We start from the raw sequence: 20,134 nt of genomic DNA, 5'->3' as shown, positions 1-20,134 counted from the left end.
ACCACCACGAACCAAACGCCCACGAGCGCCTCCTTGTCTTCCCTAGGAAGTCCGCTTCTGGAACGTCACTTCCGACCTGGCTGGCAGCCCCGGGACCCACCCTGCTCCGGAAACATGTGTGGGTGCACAAATCAGACCCACTGGTGGAAAAGGTACATCTACTCCATGCCAACCCGCAGTACGCCTACATGGCGTTCCCAGACGGCCGACAGGACACGGTCTCTCTGCGGGACCTGGCGCCCGCCGGAGCTCCCCACACCCCCCAACACCAATCACCATCCCTAACTCCTGCCGGTGCACCCCACAGCCACCCCCTTCCCGGGGGGATCGGTTCTCCTCCCAGGCCCGCCCAGGATTAAGGAAACAGAGAGGGACAGCGCGATGCTCCCAGAGCCGACCGGACCCGAGCCAGCACCACCACCACCACCCGGGCTGAGACGATCGGAAAGGGCGACCAGAGCACCATCTCGACTCATCGAATCGACTTAAGATGTATATAATTCAGTGGCCCAGTAAAGCGGCATTGTTGTAAATAGTTAACGCTGCTAATCAGGTAAAATGTGAATAATTCAGTGGCCCAGTAAAAGCGGCATGGTTGTATATAGTTCAATGGTTAAGGCACCGACCCTGTAAACCCCTACCACCATCCCACCCACCACCCCGCCGGGTTCCTTTTTAACAAGGGGAGAATGTGGTGGTATGTATTAGGGGTAATACGGTACACCATGAATGCCGAGGAGCTATTGGAGGACAGATGCTGGGTCCCGATTGGATCTGCCGCCTACTGGGCTCCACCCAGATAGGCGGGGTATAAGAACCCGGTTTACTCCCCACAGCTGCATTCTATGACTGAGGTGCTGGGGAACAAGTCTGTTCAATAAAGCCTCGATTGAAGTTCTCTACGTCTCACCTCGTGTGTGATCGATGGTGCTATAGTATTGTATAATAATGGATCACAAGAAGTATGACTGTGAACTGGAGGAGAAATGGGATTTTCATCTTTATAAAAATGATTACTGGTAAAAATAACTTGAAAAACTTCAAGTTATTCTATATTTCATCCAATGATGACAGTTATTTAAACACATGATTGCCGTACATTATAGTTTTAAATTAAGAATTTTTTGAAGTAGCCCATTGCCTTGGTATTTTGCAGAGATGATGGAAATAGTGTATGTCTATACTAAAATACGGAGTGAATTTGGTCGGCAATGCAACTTTTCAGATCGCCCAGCAGAGCTACACGTCGACATTGTCCCAGATCCGTCATTAGCGGAAAACTTCATCGAAAAAAATCCCGTTGATGTGTTCATACAGGTTTCAAAGGACATGTCTGAACATGAGGTAGGATACCAACAGTTGAAAGGTGTAGCATCTTACATTTTTAAGCCTTTGTGAAGTTCCTAATACTGCTCGGAAATGTTCTTTCCCGAACAAGGGGAGGATGAGATGAATCGCAGAGTTCTCCAGGAGTGCATTCATCAGATATTTCCTATGTTTAAGGCTCATTGCAGCCAGTATTGGAGTTTGCACACATGTGAGTATCCAGCATTTCAAAAATTATTTATAGCACCGTCAAAAGTTTTTAAAAAGTGGCCTTATCTGCAGAAATCATCGTACATATACCAGCTAAATATGTTGTATTACTTTTTAAAAAAGGAATTGATAGGTGGATTGTCTTTGCTCACTCCCTCAAATAAGTGTCATTATCCTAGCCAGAAATGCCAGTGGCAGAGTAAGCAATCTAAATCAGGTTTTAACCTTTTAAGGAAGAATATTAAGCTGCAGTATTGTTTTCCATCTTATACACCAGACCAAGAACTAGCTGAGAACTTGCAATTTTTATGGAGACAATTACCCCCAATTGTCAGGTAGTCTTTCATATCATACTGCTTTGCAAGACAGCCTTTCACCTCCTTTCAGATTTAGAACCATACGGCAACCATTTTCTTTAATATTACACCTTTAACAAAATCATCATCTTGAGATGCCCCAGAGAAACACAACAAAAAAAATTAAATGGTGATATAAAGTAGAGATTGGGGCAACAGTGGCCAAAGGCTTAACCATAAGTGGGTTTAAAGAGAATCTTACTAAGAGGAGAGGGAGGTGGGGATGCAGCAGGTTTTGAAAGGGAATTTGAGAGAATTCCACCCATGTCACCTGTAGTGGGGTAAAAGAAGCATCAGATGTACAAAAGAAAGGTCAAAGGAGTGGAACCTTTGGCAGGAAGGAAGGGCTGTATGACTGGAAGATGTCACAGAAAAAGGTAAAGGCTATGAAAAGATTTGGGCACAAAGATGAGAAGTTTTATTTGAGGCCCCAGGGAATCAGGACCTAATAACAGTTAGTTAATAGGTTATGGTGCAAAAGCATGCCTAGGTGTAGTATAAGATATTCACTGCATAGTTTTGGATGAGCTAAAGCTAATGGAGGTTGGGAAGCTGTGGAGCTCCATCAAATACTCCCTGTGCTAAAGAATTCCATGTTCTAACACTGTTGTGTTAATATATTTCTCATAATCTCTTTACTTTCTCTCTGTGACAGCTTGAAATGTATGATTTCTCATCAATGATTCTCCAACTGGAGCAAATAATTTCCCCCTATTTTTGCTATTAAAACCTATTATAATTTTAAACACTATTGCGGGAACTCTTATCCTCCCTGCTTCAGTAGAAATAAGCCCTGTTTCTCAACTTCCTTCACAACAAAAAGTTCTTTGCCTCTCTATCAGTTATGTGGGTGAATGTTCAGTGATTTACCTTCCAAGAACAAATGGCAAAGTATTCCTGAATTTTTACAGTTTTATTGGACACAAGACACAGGCAACAGCCATGGGATGATATAATATCAGTTCTGCAATCCCTTCATATCAGCATGACCATTCAACAACAAATTAACATTGATAATGAAATGCAAATACAGAAGCCAAAGAGTGATGATAACTTATCTACCACAGTGCTCTGTGCGATGAAATCTTCCAGCACAAGCAAACATTTATTTGAGACACCAGATATGGCTGAAGACTTTGTGATAGCACAATAAATCTGACTGCAGCTCTTCTTGTTCCTTAAATTATGTCATGCCAATTATGGAATTTCGATTTATTTCACTAATAATATCACTGTATTTTATTTTCTCTCCATTTTAAGGTCAATACAGAACGTTTTAAGACAGAGACTCGCGGGATTAACCATTTGGAGGGTGGCTGGCCTAAAGATATAAATTCAAATGATCTGGAACATACCATTCGTTACAGGAAGAAAGTGGAAAAGGATGAGAATTATGTCTACACACTCATGCAGCTGGGTGGTGTAAGTGATCAAAGAGATATTAATGAAAAACAGTGTTTTCTACGTTCATCAATTCATGGTATATTTTTAAGGAGGGAATCATCCCTCTAATTCAATTTCATGTACCTCCTTCATGTATCTCTTGGCCAAGTACCTTAAAGTGATTAATATTTAGCCTTCAAGACTAACGGACGGAACCATGAACGTGCAATGGCCCATGTGCTTTTGTGGGGTGGGGGGGAACTATATTTTATGTTGGGGTAATGGTATCTTTAAGAACTAGGGGCAGGATTCTCTCAGCCCGGGGCCGGGCCGCAGAATCCCCGTGATTGGCACGAATCGCGGCACACTGCCACGACGCTGGCACACGATTCTCCACTCTTGCCAGTGGCACTGGCGTAGTTTGGCGTGGCGCCGATCGGGGGCCGCTCTACGCGGCCGGCCTGCTGATTCTCGTGAAAACGGCGGGTCCTGCCGGCGACGTCCACACCTGCTCTCAGCCGCCGAGACTTCGACGTGGAAGGGTCGGGGCGCTGGCCCCGGGGGGTGGGGGGGGGCCCTCCGATATGGCCTGGCCCGCGATCGGGGCACACTGATCGACAGACCGGCCTCTCTAGCTGGGGGCCTTGTTTCTTCCGCGCCGGCCCCTGAAGTCTTGCGCCATGTTGTGTCGGGGGTGGGGCATTGAAGGAAGCCACTGTGCATGCATGCGTTGGTGCCTGCGCATGTGCGCGTTGGCTCCGGCGCCACTGCGCACGCGCGGATCCCGTGGCGCCCAGTTCGCGCCAGGATCAGCAGTTAGAGCGGCGTGAACCGCTCCAGTGCCATGCTGGCCCCTTTTTCGGGCCAGAATGAGTCGTTGGGTTGGCCCGTTTACGCCGTCGCGTTTTACGACAGCGTGGACACTCTGCCACAGGATTAGAGTAGTTTCTCTGAAAGATAATTTCTAGTTTAAAAAAAAACCAACTTATTCCAGGAACTGATCATGTTACCATGGGAGATAAACAATTAAAAAAATAAGAGTGAATAAGATGTTTATAGCAGGGAATATCTAATTCAAGCAGTTTAGTTTAGAATAATCTGGCTCCAGGAAGCACATTGTTCAGCAGAAATCCCAAATCATACCCAATTTTATAGTGAGGCGGGCAGGGCCTCGGACAGGAAACCTTAATGCCCATTTAAGGGCCTTTTCCCACCCAAACCTCATTTTGTAGGCTAGCCAGCGCTGGTTAGATCAGGATGTTGAATATGAAAAAGTCTTCACCCTCAATCTTTGAGAACTGAAGGCCTTCATTAACAGTGAGCTAGAATTCTAGAATTGCCAGTCTAAGAAGAGAGAGAGAGTTCTGAAAGGTAAAACGCCAGAGTTGTAAAGAACATTAGAACCAAGAGAGTTCTGAAAATGAAAAATGAAAATGAAAATCGCTTATTGTCACAAGTAGGCTTCAAATGAAGTTACTGTGAAAAGCCCCTAGTCACCACATTCCGGCGCCTGTTCGGGGAGGCTGGTACGGGAATTGAACCGTGCTACTGGCCTGCTTGGTCTGCTTTAAAAGCCAGCGATTTAGCCCAGTGTGCTACACCAGCCCCTTGACCCAAGGTGACTACACCTAAGATGCTAGCAATGCTTGTTTGGAACTGGGACCCCACAACCGTGGGACAGGTGGAGGAGATTTGAAGGGAAAACCTTGCTGGAAGTAAGCAGAACGTTCAAGAATTCTCAATCCTTATATGAACCTTTGGAATAGTACTCAGACCAAATGGGTAGTCCTCCAGTTAAAATAAGCGAAAGACTGGAGATTTTTGGAGCATAAGTCGAATGGAAAGAAATTTGAGGAAATAAGTTTGCTTTAGAGTAACTGTGTTCACTGTATTTTGATCATCTTTAAAGTAACTAACTATTTAAGATTGAGTGTGCTTATTAGTATTCATTTAATTTGATTATTGTGTTCTAGTTCTTTGGTTCTAACAGTGAACCTTGTGACTTCATTATTTTATTAAATACCTGGGTTTTCAGATTTCAAGAAACAACCAAAAATGTTACTGGTCTCTACCGAGATAACAACAAACCTTTCAATATGAAACTGGAATAGAATAGCATCAGCACGGATTCCCTTTTCCCCTGCTTTTTACATATATTTTCTGTGGATTAATAAATTGGTGCTTTGATGGGCTAGATGTTGCAACAGCAAGGTGTCTGATGGTGTGCTCCATTATTTAGACATGTTCATGCACATTTAGGTTTTAAAATGTTTGCCCACGAAGTTGCTTGAAGTGCAAGCTAAAAGACACAGAACAAGAACAACAGGGCATCTGGGGCCCTGGTGAACAACGTGAGAAACAGTGTGTACCTCTTCAACAAATAAAAATTAAGGATTGACACAACACACTTTTAATTGCTTATTTACTGGGCAAGGGAGATTGTTTGGAAGTCATTAACAATTATTGCACTGTTAGAAGAGTAGATATGGGCCAGAACTTTAAGCTCCTCCCAGCGGGTTCTGAGCTTGGGGGTGGCCAAAATTACATCAACGGAATTCTAACTGGGATCCGCCCCGCCCCAACCCATATGCAATTTTACGGGTGAGGCGGGGAGGATCTCAGACAGGAAGCCTTAATGCCCACTTAAGGGCCTTTTCCATCCAAACCTCAAGGTTAATCTGGCAAGCGATGGTTAGATCAGGGTGCCAAACAGAAAAAGTCTTCACCCTCAATCTTGGGCAGGAATTTTGGCGCCTCAATCTGCAGGCCACTTCAGATTTGGGTGCCCTTCCCTCAGTAACCTGGGAGCTTCAGCCCTCCCTCCCAGCCTGCCCCTGACATCAAGATCATCCTTGCTCCCGACTCCCCAGGTTATTCCCTACCCTCCCGCTCATGGGACCCCTGGTACTTTCCCAAGACTTAGACACAAGCATCGTGCTGCAGTACCTTTTCCAACTAGTGCAGCACTGTGCCTGGAGAGCTGTCAGCCAATCTGATTGACCGACTGCTCTCCAAGGCAGGACTTCCATCCAAGGGTCGAAAGCTGCCAATAAACACTCAATTGAGCATAGAATGGTAGCGGACCTGCCAAAATCGGCAGGGGTGTTTCCTGCTGACCCTGAGAATGGCGGTTGCCTGAATGCAGGCCATATTGTTAATTACTAGACTGTGAAGAATTTAATGGGCAATTAATGTACAAACACAACGACTTCATGGAAATCGTGCCGATTACGTGTCCGATGTTGTTTCCATGAGACTATTGGCAGAGTCACTCATTTCGACCAGGAATTTGTGATTTGCAATTCACAAATTACCTCATCCTTGCTACAAGCTGCTTGGCTGATTTGCATATTAATAATGGTGTACTCCATTTATACATTCTTAGTTTTCAGCAAACTCTAGCCCAATATGTTGTGGCCTGGAATTATATATGTAGATTGTGTCATAATATCGACATGCACATCTTATGACATTTGCCTACGATTTCTGAAGGGTAATCAGGGTACTCAAAAGATTGGGCAAAATTCTGTTTTTAACTTTCCCAATAAGGTTTTTGAAAGGTTTAGTGACTGCCTGTTAATAGCCTTAATCAGGACTAATGGTTTGGAAGTGCAATAACTCCATCAAGATCAGGCTTCAAACAAACTCTTTGACAAAGGATCAAAGGGACAAAAGGTCATCTGGACTCGAAACGTTAGCTCTTTTCTCTCCCTACAGATGCTGCCAAACCTGCTGAGATTTTCCAGCGTTTTTAGATTCCAGCATCCGCAGTAATTGCTTTTATTCAAACAAACTCTAGTTTATTTAGACAATGAAAGTAGCCATAAGCTCGGTGTATGTTGCTTGCGTCCCAGCCTGGGGACCATCGGAAATGCTGATAATTATTCAATAGCAGATGTAATAGCGACAGTAAGGAGGCAAAGTTGAGGATGAACGTCCCATAATAATTGACTAGTCCCAGGAAATATTTCAATTCTGTGTCATTTTGTACGATAGGTGCTTCCCTAATGGCTTCGACTTTGTCTTCCTTGGGGTTTCGGCCTTATTTATCTACCAAGTAGCCTAGATAGGTGACTTCACATGCCTGGAAAACACACTTTTCTCTTTTAAGATGTACCCCTGTTTTTGTTTGCCAGGTGCTCCTGCTCTGTGGCTCCTGTAATCAGAATGTCATCCAGGTACACAATCATCTTGGGTAACCCCTAGAGCAGTGTTCTTCAAAGTCGGGGGCGTGACCCACGGGTGGGTCGCGGGTGGGTGTCGGGAGGGTCGCGGAGCCGTTGTCCGCCGCGCTCCCGATCGCGCAAATCCCCGCTCAGCAGCCGGCTTTTCATAACGGCGCCTGCAAGCGACCGCGAGCATGTTTTTAAAAAAAAAAATTTGGCCGCATTGCGCATGCGCGCACGATGATCATTTTATTCATTTTATTCTTTTTACAAGTTCGGGGGGGTTTTATTCATTTTTTCTCATTTATTTTACTCACTTTTTTTTTGCAAGTTCGGGGGAGTTTTTATTTGATAAAAGTTTGCAGGAAAAAATTCAGAACTTTGGACAGATGGAGACTCCATACTTTCCGACACCTGAAGGCTTCACCTTCATCCAACAGGTTCCATTGGAGGAGCGTGTATGAGGGCCAAAGGCCATTTCCTCCATTTTTGTCAGCAGCAAACAAGATAAGAGAAAATGGTGGGTCGCGCAGGTCGGCCGGCGTGGGTCGCGAAGGTCGGCTGGGTTGGGTCCCGAAGGTTGGGCGGTTGGTAAAAATGGGTCCCCGCAAAATAAGTTTGATGAACACTGCCCTATAGTATATTCTCCGTGGCTCACTGAAATATGGCGCATGCCGACGAGACCCCGAAGGATAAGCAAGCATATTCGTACAGGCGCTAATGGGTGTTAATCGTGATGTATTTACAGGAGGATTTGTCTGGTTTGAGCTGGACGTAGGTGTGGCTCACGTCTAGTTTTGTGAAAGTCTGGCCACCTGCTAGTTTGCGGTAGAAATCCTCTATACATGGCATGGGGATCCTGTCCAATTTTGAGACCCAGTTGACTGAGAGTTTATAATCCCCACAGAGATGGACTGATTTAACAAGTTTCAGGAGGGAACAACAGATGCGTACCACTCCACAAATTGCACAGGCTTTATTAGCCCTAAACCCTCGAGACTCCCAAGCTCAGTTTCTACTTTCTCTAGCAGTGCGTATGGAACTGATCATGCTGAAGTATTTTGGCATGGCATTGGGGTCAACATAGATTCTGTCTCTGACTCCTTTTATTTTTCCGAGCCCCTCTTGGAAACCTTCAGGGTATTTACTGATAATTTTGTAAATTCCTCCAACGCCCAATCTGAAAATTTCCAGCCAATCTCTGCCCTTAAGACTTAGTCCCTGCCCACATACAACAATGTGTGGTAATCAGGATGATTGTTGTCTGTTGGGCACTGGGGCCACCGTGGTTCCCATAATCCATAAAGGTTCCCCCGTGTAGGTGGCCAACCTAGCTCTGGACTCTCCAAACTCAAAGGTAGGATGCCAGTCGGGAGGTGATTAAACGTCTGTTCTCCAATGATGGAGACAGCAGCCCCTATGTCCACCTCAATTTCTAATGGATGACCATTCATGAGTCACCATTATTGGGGCAACCTTAGTTGTATCTATACAGTTTAATTGCATTGTCTCATCGTCTGGAAGTGGGCATGCTTGCATAGTACGAACCTGTGCTGGCCTTGGCTTCTTGCCTAGGTAATACATGTATTGCCGAGTCCAGCAGCATTAGCTTGGTTTTGCCCTCCTGCAGTGCGTACAGTAGTCCATTAGCTGGCATTTGCATTCCTCCAGAGTGGTTTCTCTGTTATATTTGGGCTTGTCTTGTGGTTTCCTCGACTGCCAGGATGACCCTATGGTGTTTTCGTTAGGCAATGGACGACTCCATAGGTGCCTTCGTCTAAGGTATGGCTTTCTTGAGCAAGGCCTCTCCCCCAACCTGAGAATGCTATTATACGGTGTCCCTTGTAGTTCTTGCACCCTTTTCTCTGCATTCCCCAGGAACAGGGCTATCTCAATGGCCTTTTTGAGGTTCAGATTAGATTCTGCCAGTAACTTCTTTTGAGTGGTGACGTTATTTATTTATTACTTGGAATCTCAGTCAGGGATGGGCCAAATTCATAGCATTCCGTCAATTTGCACAATCTACAGAGGATTCAGTAACGGGGTCCCCAGAGTCATCCCTGCTGTATTAAAACGGTAGATTTGGATGGCTTTGGCTCATAGTGATTTCACACTAGGTCTATGAGCTTGTCAAACGTTTTTGAGTCAGGGGCCTCTGAGTAGGCTATGCTTTTTATTATGCTGAATGTTGGGACCCCGCCAGCTGTCAGGAGGTTTACTTTCTGCTTCTCGTCTCCCACAATGTTGTTAGCCTGAAATAAATAACACAGGCACTCTGCATATTGAGCCCAGCCTTCTCCATTAATATCGGAAGCGGCTTGAGTTTACAAAAAAAAGGCTTTTTGAATTGCTTACCAGAGAGCTGTTTGTTTCACTCTGAAGACTGCTCGGGAATCTCGGTTTTACTCCTCGTCGCCAATGTAATAACTCTGCCAAGGCCAGGCTTCATATAAACTATTGTTTATTTGGACAATGAAAATAGCCACAGATGTGGCACACAGCGCTTGCGCCCCAGCCCGAGGACCACAGGGAATTCAGGTCTGGGTCTGGGCTGCAGATTTTAAACTCCCTCCGAATAGTTCCAACAGGGCGACTCTGCCCGCTCAATAGTGAAACTCACAATCCATGAACCCCACGGGGAGATCAATTGATGATCCCCCGTGGCCTTTGTGATCATTATAAGAGAAGGTCATAAATATTAGCAAAAGTCTGTCTCCTAGCTTCTTCAGCTTTTGAACAACCGAAGAAGGATAGATGCATTTGACTATTAGTCAGTCTATTTGTTGTTACACTTGCATTAAATATTACTCAATGTACTTTCATGTTTTTACAGTTAATGGAGCACTGCATTAAACAGAACAATGCTATCAATATTTATGAGGAGTACTTTGACGATCAGGAGGAATCTGTGGAAAGGAGTGAAGAACCTTCATCTGCAAAAACAATAAATGTTTTCAGGTAATGGGAGCATCCATGAGAATCCTTGGATTTCTCCTTGGTTGAAGGAGTACCACTCAAAGATTAAGAATTTTTGACAAGGGCAACTCCAACCAGTTTCTAATTGTGAGTAAACATGCATGGTCATTTTCAAAGTAAAAGGCAACAGGCTTATCTGCAATTCTTTGTGATTCTGAGTGTAAACAAACAATTAATGTTTCAATAAAAAACATTTTTCATCCTAAAACTAAATCTTTCACTCTGTCCTGAAAGCTAAATTTAACAGGAATTTCTTCCCTCTATCCCTATCTCACATATTAAACACAACACATCAGCTCATTTATGTTACTATTTTGCTATGAAAATTAGGAAATCATTGAACATTCCACTATTTTATTTTATTCCTCTTTCGATTTGCCACTAAATCTCTGTCTTCCACAATTTCTGCAATAGAATTCATCAATACTCTTCAAATTATGGGGTACAAAATTAATTGATGTGACGCTGCTTCTGACAGTACTATAAAGGTCTACTGGCTTCACAGGAGGAGAGGCTACACCACAGCTGCCACCTGTGAGATTCATGCGGAATTCTCCAAGCCTATGGACGCACGCAGGTGTATCCCCTGTGAGAATTTGAACATGTTGAATTGGCATCAATCCTGACATCACTCTCTGGGAAATCAACTTGGAGTCACACTTGGCACATAGGAAAACTGTTCTGGTTTTTGGAGGACAATCGTCTCACTGCAGGAGTGAGACCATCTTCAGATGCTTCATTAATGACCTTCCCTCCAACATCAGATCAGAAGTGGAGATGTCTGCCATTGATTGCACAATATTCAGCACCATTCGCAACTCCTCATATACTGAAGCGGTTCCGTGTCCATATGCATCAAGACCTGAACAATATTCAGGCTTGGGCTGATAACTGGTAAGTAATATTTCTGCCACAGGAGTGCCAGGCAATAACTATCTCCAACAAGGGGGAATCTAACCATCTGGCCTTGATATTCAACAACATTACCATCGCTGAATCCCCCACCGTCAACATATGAACGTACAAATTAGGAGCAGGAGTAGGCTACTCAGCCCCTCGAGTCTGCTCCACCATTTAGTAAATTCATTGCTGATCTGATTGTTTCCTCCCGACTATCCCTGATATCCTTTCACCTTATTTATCCAGAAGCATTCTGCGGGGTTGCCATTGACCAGAAATTTAACAGCCATATAAACACCGTGGCTGTAAGAGCAGGTCAGAGTCTGGAATTCTGCAGCGTTAACTCACCTTGACTCCCAAAGCCTGTCCACCGTTTACAGGTTAAAATCAGGAATGTGATGGAATACTCTCCAGTTGCCTGGAAGAGTGCAGCTCCAACACTATTCAAGAAGATTGACACCATCCAAGACAAAGCAGTCCACTTGATCAGCACCATATTCATCCCCTCCCTTCACCACCGATGGAAAATGGCAACAGTGTGTACAAGATGCATTTCAGCAACTCACCAAGGCTCCTTCAATAGGACCTTCCAAACTCACCATCTCTAACACATGGAAGGACAAGGGCAGCAGATGCATGGAGCAACACCACCAGCAAGTTCCCTCCAAAGCATACATCATCCTGATTTGGAACACTGTTGCTTCCCTGTTACTGGATCAGAATCCTGGAACTCCCTTTCCAACAGTGTTTTAGAAGAACCGACACCAAATGGATTGCAGCAATTCAAGAAGGCTGTTCACCATCACCTTTTCAAGGACAATTAGGGTGGGCAACAAAAGCTGGCCTTGCCAGCATAATTTACAGCCCATGAAAGGAATCATGTCACCGTAACTAATTGATGTGACACTAGGCTTCCAAATTTGATCCATGCAGGTCCTGTCAACCTCTGCGTTGTCTGCTCTTGAAAAATGATGCATGAAACAGCAAGATGGGTCCTGCAGTAATGTGATTTCAAGGATCAGGCACCTTGATTGTGGGTAATATTTTTGGAACATTATCTGTTGGAATGTGTCGGAAAGTACTTAGGACTGCTTTTGAGATAAAAATGGAAAATGCTGGAAATATCCAGCAGGCCTGGCAGCATCTGAAGAGAGAAAGAAAGAGTGGATGCTTCATATTGATGAGAAAGCTCTGTGGAAAGATTAAAGACCTGAACCAAAGGGTGTAATTTAAAGTGCAAAAAACAGAGTCCTATTTTGGGCGGGTATAGCGGGGTCTTTTACTAACAAGCTGAACTCTGGGTGTTTGCGGCCTCAATTAACTCACTTCCTACACTGATGAGCTGAGCTCGTCAGTGCAGGAAGAGATCGGGCGCCAATTTTAATTGCCATGCCAATCTCTCAACCCTCCTCACACACCCCACTATGGCCGCCGGCCCTCCCACTGCCCAACGTACCTCTTAGGGGGTCCTCGACTCCCCTCACCTCTTAGGCAGGACACCCCAGGGTGGCACCACCAGGATGGCTGGGTGGCAGTGCTAAGGTGCCAGGCTGGCAGTGCCAAGGTTCCCGGGTGCCAGCAGGAGTGCCAGGGTACCACCCTGCCCAGAGCCCGACCACCCAGGGGCCTTCGATGATCTGGGAGGTTACACCTGGTCCACGTTTGTGTGGACCAGTACTGAACGGCGCCATGGCGAGGTCTACCAGGTGCAGGCATTAGTGTGGGCCCCTTAGTGTCCAAAGATGTGCAGATTATGTGGGGTTACATGGACTAGGGCAGGGGAGTGGACCTAGGTAGGGTGCTCTTTCAGAGGGTTGGTGCAGATCCGATGGGCCAAATGGCCTCCTTCTGCACTGTAAGGATTCTATGATTCTATGACCTGGCCCTTCATAGGACCATAGAGTCTCTCTTCTTGAACATTTTGAATGGTTACAGCACAGAAGGAAGCCATTCAATCCATTTTGTTCATGCTAGCTCTCTGCAAAATTCATGCCAGTTCTTTGCAAATGAAATTCAGCTAATCTCTATAATAATAATAATAATACCCTTTTCCCAAACCACTAATGCCTCCAGCAATGCACCCATCCAGTTGGATTCCAACTGCCCCAGTGTATGCAAGAATTTCCATTGCAGCAATCTTTTCGTGCAGCTTTCCTTTAAGAGGTAGCCGACTTTGAGAAAGAGCATGTTGTCTGTACTACATGGTCTGCAACAACAATTCCTAACCTCCTGCTGTGTGTAGACCTCACCATAGAGTTGAGAAGGATAGGTCAACACTGGAGAGGCAGGAGTGGCTCCAAAATCATTCAGATGAGATGGGTAGATGGATTTTGTGTCTCACCGATCTCAATCTGAACAGGTATTGGAACGCGGCAAAACATAGCCTCGTTCCCAAAAACCGAGGCACATGATTTTCACAGCCATTGGGTTTAAGATTCGCTGTTTATGAAGGAACTTGGTCACTTTTTTTACTTGGAATCTTCATGGGGAAGAAAAATATAGTGTTTTGTTTGTGCATCATTAATTCCTTGAAAATTGGATTCAGAATGTCGAATCAATATTATTCTCTGAGTAACAGCATTTTAACCTAAGATTGAATCTAATGTGACATCATATTTTCTTTGGTTAAAAACAATTAATCATGAAAAGCAGCCACTAATTTTTGTTGAATTATTTTGTTGAAAAATTAATGTTTTGAAATGTACTAAACAAACAGTGGTGGTAAATTAAACTGTAAAAACTGAGCCATGAATGTTATTTCTAAAAGTTTTCAAAATCATCCAGTAACCAGGTCTGACTGATCAACAGGCTTTTACATTTTGCTGCATTAAATTAGCACAGCCATGCACATTAACGTAAATTGACCTAAAAACAGATTTGCTTCAGAAGTAAATAGTTGGGGGTGATTCTAGGTGGTTTCAGAAAAACATCTTGGAATTTATGAGATGAAGAAAACCCATTGCATTATCTTTGTTTCATTTGCTAGCGACCCTAACGTAATTAAACGGACAGTATCTCATCTCTCATGGCATCCAGACCAAGGGCGGAAACTGGCAATTTCTTATTGTTGTCTGGAGTTTCAAAGAGCTGCCGACAATATGAGTTATGACTCATACATCTGGGACATGGGTAACTCAATTATCATATACTTGTGCTGTAGAACTGTAATTGATAAATTTTTAAAGGAACCTAATTAAATAACTTATTTAGAACTTTTTAACAGATTATTATTATTCACTAAACTGTACAGAATAATTATGGGAGCAAGTTAAACACTGTGACAAATAAATGTGTACACTCAATGGGGTCACTTAAACAACCTATGTCTCATTAGCATTCTAATCCAAGCAGATCTCACCAAGTAGTTACACAAGTTTGAGTCTTAGTTGGGCTAATTACTTGAATCAAGAAATCACATCTGACCTGTACTTTGTGTGATCTTCGTCAAAGTGCACACCCAATGAGAAGTTCAGATGAAGCTATGATAAGAATAACCCTTTCTTGTACTGCCACCTTGTAGCCTTCCCCTTACTTACACAATCTCCTGTAGACAGTTTAGGAAAAACTTCCACAAGTGGAGCAATCTGACAATAAATGAGTTGCAATTCTAATCTAAAACTGTGGAAAAGATGCAGAAGGGTTGAGAGCAGAAAGAATTCTGACGAGGCATTTCGGTGGGCCATGCAAAACAAAGTTTTAGTGATTTGTGTCAGCTGTACTGCCAAATTCATTGGAGGTGAATTAATGACAGGTTATTCATGAAGGCCCCACCTTCTCAACCTTGCCCCTCACCTGAGGTGTGGTAATCTTCAGGTTAAATCACCACCAGCCAGCTCTCTCCCTCAAAGGGGAAAGCAGCCTATGGTCATCTAGGACTGTGGTGACTTTACTGCCATATGTTCTGCTTGTATTGGAATGCAGGAATCATTTGGTCCCCAAACCTGTTGAAAACCAGATTCTAATCTTTTCTTCCTTCAGAAATGCACACTGAGGAACTGTTGGCATGTATTTGCAGAACTTTCTATTGATTGTTAATAAGAAACAAGACTCCACATTCTGAATATTGCTGCTATCGTAATGCTTGCCTGTAAAGCCAAGCGGTATTTATTTACAGATTTGTAGTTTGTGAACTTACTTTAATTTCTGTTGTTTTCTTTTGTCTCTTGTCTCAGTCCCTGGGCTGTCTTCTCAATCAATTAACTTCAGATTGAAAATTATATGCTTATAACAGTGAGAGATGACTGCCACAAAACCAGTGTGTAGGGTGCCCTGGTGTAAAAGTCTGTGACTCCTGGAATGAGCAGCAAAGTATCAAACACTGGATCATAACTTGTCACCCCTGGAACATCGGTCATAAAACCTGTATAATGGTTTTCAAATTATTTTAAACCAATTGTGGATGTTTTGGAGCTTTTTACCTCCTTTTGCTTTGAATATTTTCATTGCATGTCATTCACTGATAAGCAAAGGACCTTCTTGTAGGATCCTGCCTTTGCCTCTCTGTGACATGCCTCTAGAAGGTATGCAACTGTGGCCTGGGATGAGACAGCCTTTTGGTTTTTTTCCTTCATTTATCCCCCCAAAATAATTCTGAAGGAAAGCTATTCCTCTTCAATAATTCTGTAGTTTATCTACAAAACTGGTGGCATATGACCTTTCTACTGCTGCTAAACAGATGATTCCAAACTATAATTCTGTGATCCAATTCTCATATTGGGAGAATCTATATTTAATCCCATTTTGTTTCTACAGAAAATCCAAATAAGCATGAAACGGTGATAAAACCGGTATCTCCTCTTTTGTGTCTGGAGTACAACCCCAAAGATTCACACATTCTGGCTGGAGGCTGTTACAATGGGCAAATGGGTCAGTAAATGAATGACACAATACAAATGTGCAACCCTTGCAATGTTCAACAATGTTAACAGTTTAATTATTACATAATTCATAGAAATAGGAAACCAACATGCTCGGTGGTTTAGAAGGTTTGGGTGTATTTTTTCCCCCCAGTAATAAAGGGGAATGAGACAGGGGTGCCCCATGTCCCCCATCATGTTTACGCTGGCGATAAAGCCCTTGGCCATCACTCTGAGTAGCTCGGATAAATGGAGGGGATAATGGGCGTGTGTGGAGCATAGTGTGACCTTGTATGCCAATGATCTCCTTTTGTATATTTTGTACCCGGTCCCCATGGTGAAGGATATAATGGGACTGCTTAAGCAATCTGGGTGTTTTCGGCATACAAATTGAACTTAAAAAAGAACAAGTATTTTTTTGGTCTCCCCGCCAAGGAAAGGAGCTAATTTTGGGGGGATTGACATTTTGTGTGGCAACCACTCACCTCAGGTATTTGGGGGTGCAGGTTGGGCCTCGCTCTGTAAATTGACCTTTAGAAGCCTGGTGGGTAGGGTCAAGGCGAATTTGCAGAAGTGGACCAGCCTCCCTCTATCATTGGAAATTTGGGATCCCACGGACGGAGGCCTTTAGGTATATGCAAATGTGGGATTTTGAAAGGAAGGTTTTTCCGACGTTCCCAGTGACACCGCCCTCCTTGATGCTGGAGGGGGTGCTGTTGGTGATGGGGTTGGGTGGGGGGGGTTCACTTCAGCAATCTATGGGAGGATTCTGGAGGAGGATAAAGTGTCATGGGAATGTCCCTTTAAGAGATGTGTGTTTATCAAATAGCTTCAGTGATGTCATTGTGTGGGTGGAGCTGGGCTGAGGTTCCGGCTTTTACTTTCGTTTTAGCTGGGAGCTGTCTGTGGCTCTGTTTTACTTTCGGTTGAGACAGTTGGGAGCTGCATTCAGACAAATAAGTTTTATTTTGGTCTCTCTCTCTATATGTTAAAAGGTGTCCAGATCACTTGATAATTTAAAAGTGATACCTGCTTTCCGTAAAGAATTTAAACCTGCTGTTTTGCAGGAAAAGGGTGTTCGTCTTTATGGATGTTGTTACTTGAGTAAAAACAGTAAAAGAAAGTTATTGAGGGGTATTTTCTTCTCGAGAACTGTACCTGTGTGGGGGGATCTATGTTTGTAGTTGATAAAAATGCTTATTGTGTATGTTTATGAAATGTTAACTGAATTTGTAGAATAAACTTTTGTTTTTGATTTAAAGTGCTTAAGGCCTCTGTTGCACAACACCTGAAGAGTAGCCCTTTGTGCTCCTCATTACCAAAATCCACAAACAGTTGTCGGTCAGGTGAACTCCATGATATACTTTGGTGTTCTCTAAACCCTGGCCCATAACAAAAGTGCCACGGGATAGGGGTTAAGGAAGAGGGAGGAGGTGCTGGGGGTGGCGCTGGAGGAGGGATTGTGGTGTGAGGTGCTGCGGAGGGCGAACATCTAAACCTTGTGTGCAAGCCGAGAGTTAATACAATGTGCTTAGGGCACACCTGATGAGGTCAAGGATGAGCCGTTTGTTAGAGGGGGTGAAGGATGTGGGAGGGGCCTGGCCAACCACGTACAAATGTAACGGTCTGCCCAAAGTTGGGGAAGTCTGTCTTCAGTACCATGTCAGCGATCTTGCAAATGGACATGGAGCCGACACACTCAGTGGCGAGTTTCCCAATTGTGTGGGGAATGGAGCGTCGGCTGAAAAACGGGATTGGTGCTGGCCGCCAATCCAGTTCTGATGCTCCAGTCGGCAGTGGCAGCGAGCTACACACCCAAGCTGGTGGGAGGGTGAAAAATCAATTTCCATGTGATTAACGGGCTGGAAGCCCAAGTCTCCACCACTACCACCCCCCCTCCCCCCACACCACCAACCCCCATTATGCTCCGATCCCCACAGCAGGAAACCCTCCTGCTGGAATTCAGTACAGGTTTTCCCAAACATGGCCCTGACGTGGTGGACCCGCGATGGGTCAAGGGAGTCGGTGCATAACTGAGACATCCCCCAATGACCACCGGAAGACCCGTCTACCCCACAATGCAAATCTTGCCTTGCCCCACTCAAACCCTCCCACTAACCCCCCCCAGTCCATCCCATTCTTGCTATGACTGCCAGTTCCTCACTACATCAGAAGCAGCTAAGTGCTTTCTGCTGTGAAAAAGAGGAAGTGAAAGCACTTAGCTGCTTTTGATGTAGCGAGGAACTGGCAGTCATAGCAAGAATGTTTTTAAACATAGTGGTTAGCATCAAAGCAGGGTAGCATCAAAGCAGGGTATTTCAGATGCATTCAAGCGTGAAGGGAAAGATAGATCAACAAACACCTGCCTCTGGAGTAATAAAACTATCAATCACTGGCTAATGAAATGTGTGAAATTGCACAAAAAATTTGCATTTCAAAGGCTGTCAAGACCACAGCTGGAATACTGTGAACAATTCTGGTCCCCTTATCTAAGGAAAGATATACTGGCATTGGAGGCAGTCCAGAGAAGGTTCACTAGGTTGATCCCAGATTTGGAGGAATTTTCTTATGAGGAGATGTTGAATAGGTTGTGCCTGTGCTCATTGGAATTTAAAAAAGAGAGGCAACCTTATTGAGATGTATAGGATTCTCAGGAGGCTTGACAGGGTAGATGCTGAGAGGTTGTTTCCCCGATGTGGGAGGTTCTAGAACCAGAGGACATAATCTCAGAGTAAGGGGTTGCCCATTTAAATGAGCCTAACGACCTTCTTACTCCATCTTTACCCCTTTTTAAAATATTCCATACAGGTATTGCCTCAGTACAATCCCCCACCACACCAAGCCGTTTGGTCTTTTGATCTTAAAGTTGCTACCTTTTGTTACAATCTCTCACAGCTACACTTTAATATCTAACACATTCGCCTTCCCTTCAGTTCTGACAAAGAGCCAATAGGACTCGAAACATTAACTCTGCTTTCTCTCCTTATAGATGCTGCCAGATCTGCTGAGTTTTTTTCCAGCATCCTCTGTTCTTGTTGCAAATAGTAACTTGTTGGGTATGTGTCAAAAGCAGGATGTTAGATATATTGGCTTATAAAAATTTGGAAATTTAAAGATTAAACACCTGGGTTAAACATAGACATAGAACATACAGTGCAGAACGTAAGAACATAAGAACTAGGAGCAGGAGTAGACCACCTGGCCCCTCGAGCCTGCTCCACCATTCAATGAGATCATGGCTGATCTTTTGTGGACACAGCTCCACTTTCCGGCCCGAACACCATAACCCTTAATCCCTTTATTCTTCAAAAAACGATCTATCTTTATCTTAAAAACATTTAATGAAGGAGCCTCTACTGCTTCACTGGGCAAGGAATTCCATAGATTCACAACCCTTTGGGTGAAGAAGTTCCTCCTAAACTCAGTCCTAAATCTACTTCCCCTTATTTTGAGGCTATGCCCCCTAGTTCTGCTTTCACCCGCCAGTAGAAACAACCTGCCCGCATCTATCCTATCTATTCCCTTCATAATTTTATATGTTTCTATAAGATCCCCCCTCAGCCTTCTAAATTCCAACAAGTACAGTCCCAGTCTACTCAACCTCTCCTCGTAATCCAACCCCTTCAGCTCTGGGATTAAACTAGTGAATCTCCTCTGCACATCCTCCAGTGCCAGTATGTCCTTTCTCAAGTAAGGAGACCAAAACTGAACACAATACTCCAGGAGTGGCCTCACTAACACCTTAACCTTAGCAGCATAACCTCCCTAGTCTTAAACTCCATCCCTCTAGCAATGAAGGACAAAATTCCATTTGCCTTCTTAATCACCTGTTGCACCTGTAAACCAACTTATTGCGACTCATGCACTAGCACACACAGGTCTCTCTGCACAGCAACATGTTTTAATATTTTATCATTTAAATAACAATCCCTTTTGCTGTTATTCCTACCAAAATGGATAA

General features: G+C 44.0%; 1 protein-coding gene across 2 annotated transcripts in view; it reads left to right on the top strand.

The window, feature by feature from the left end:
• dnai2b (dynein, axonemal, intermediate chain 2b) overlaps positions 1-20,134 on the top strand; it is an 86,739-nt gene that overhangs the window by 7,955 nt on the left and 58,650 nt on the right. Inside the window, exons 1-7 of one of the 2 annotated variants that reach the window (XM_072483433.1) lie at positions 1,001-1,019; positions 1,157-1,344; positions 3,153-3,314; positions 7,412-7,453; positions 10,275-10,399; positions 14,304-14,446; positions 16,070-16,183. In XM_072483433.1, the coding sequence (XP_072339534.1) occupies positions 1,010-1,019; positions 1,157-1,344; positions 3,153-3,314; positions 7,412-7,453; positions 10,275-10,399; positions 14,304-14,446; positions 16,070-16,183 (784 nt within the window). In that variant the 5' untranslated portion in view covers positions 1,001-1,009. Of the gene's footprint in view, positions 1-1,000; positions 1,020-1,156; positions 1,345-3,152; positions 3,315-7,411; positions 7,454-10,274; positions 10,400-14,303; positions 14,447-16,069; positions 16,184-20,134 lie in introns of those variants that run through there. The other variant, XM_072483434.1, reaches the window with a different exon arrangement.

Source organism: Scyliorhinus torazame, chromosome 18, assembly GCF_047496885.1.
Source record: "Scyliorhinus torazame isolate Kashiwa2021f chromosome 18, sScyTor2.1, whole genome shotgun sequence".
NCBI classification, from domain to species: domain Eukaryota; kingdom Metazoa; phylum Chordata; class Chondrichthyes; order Carcharhiniformes; family Scyliorhinidae; genus Scyliorhinus; species Scyliorhinus torazame.
Note: the sequence above shows the minus strand (reverse complement) of the source record. Positions and strands in the feature narration are given on the sequence as shown.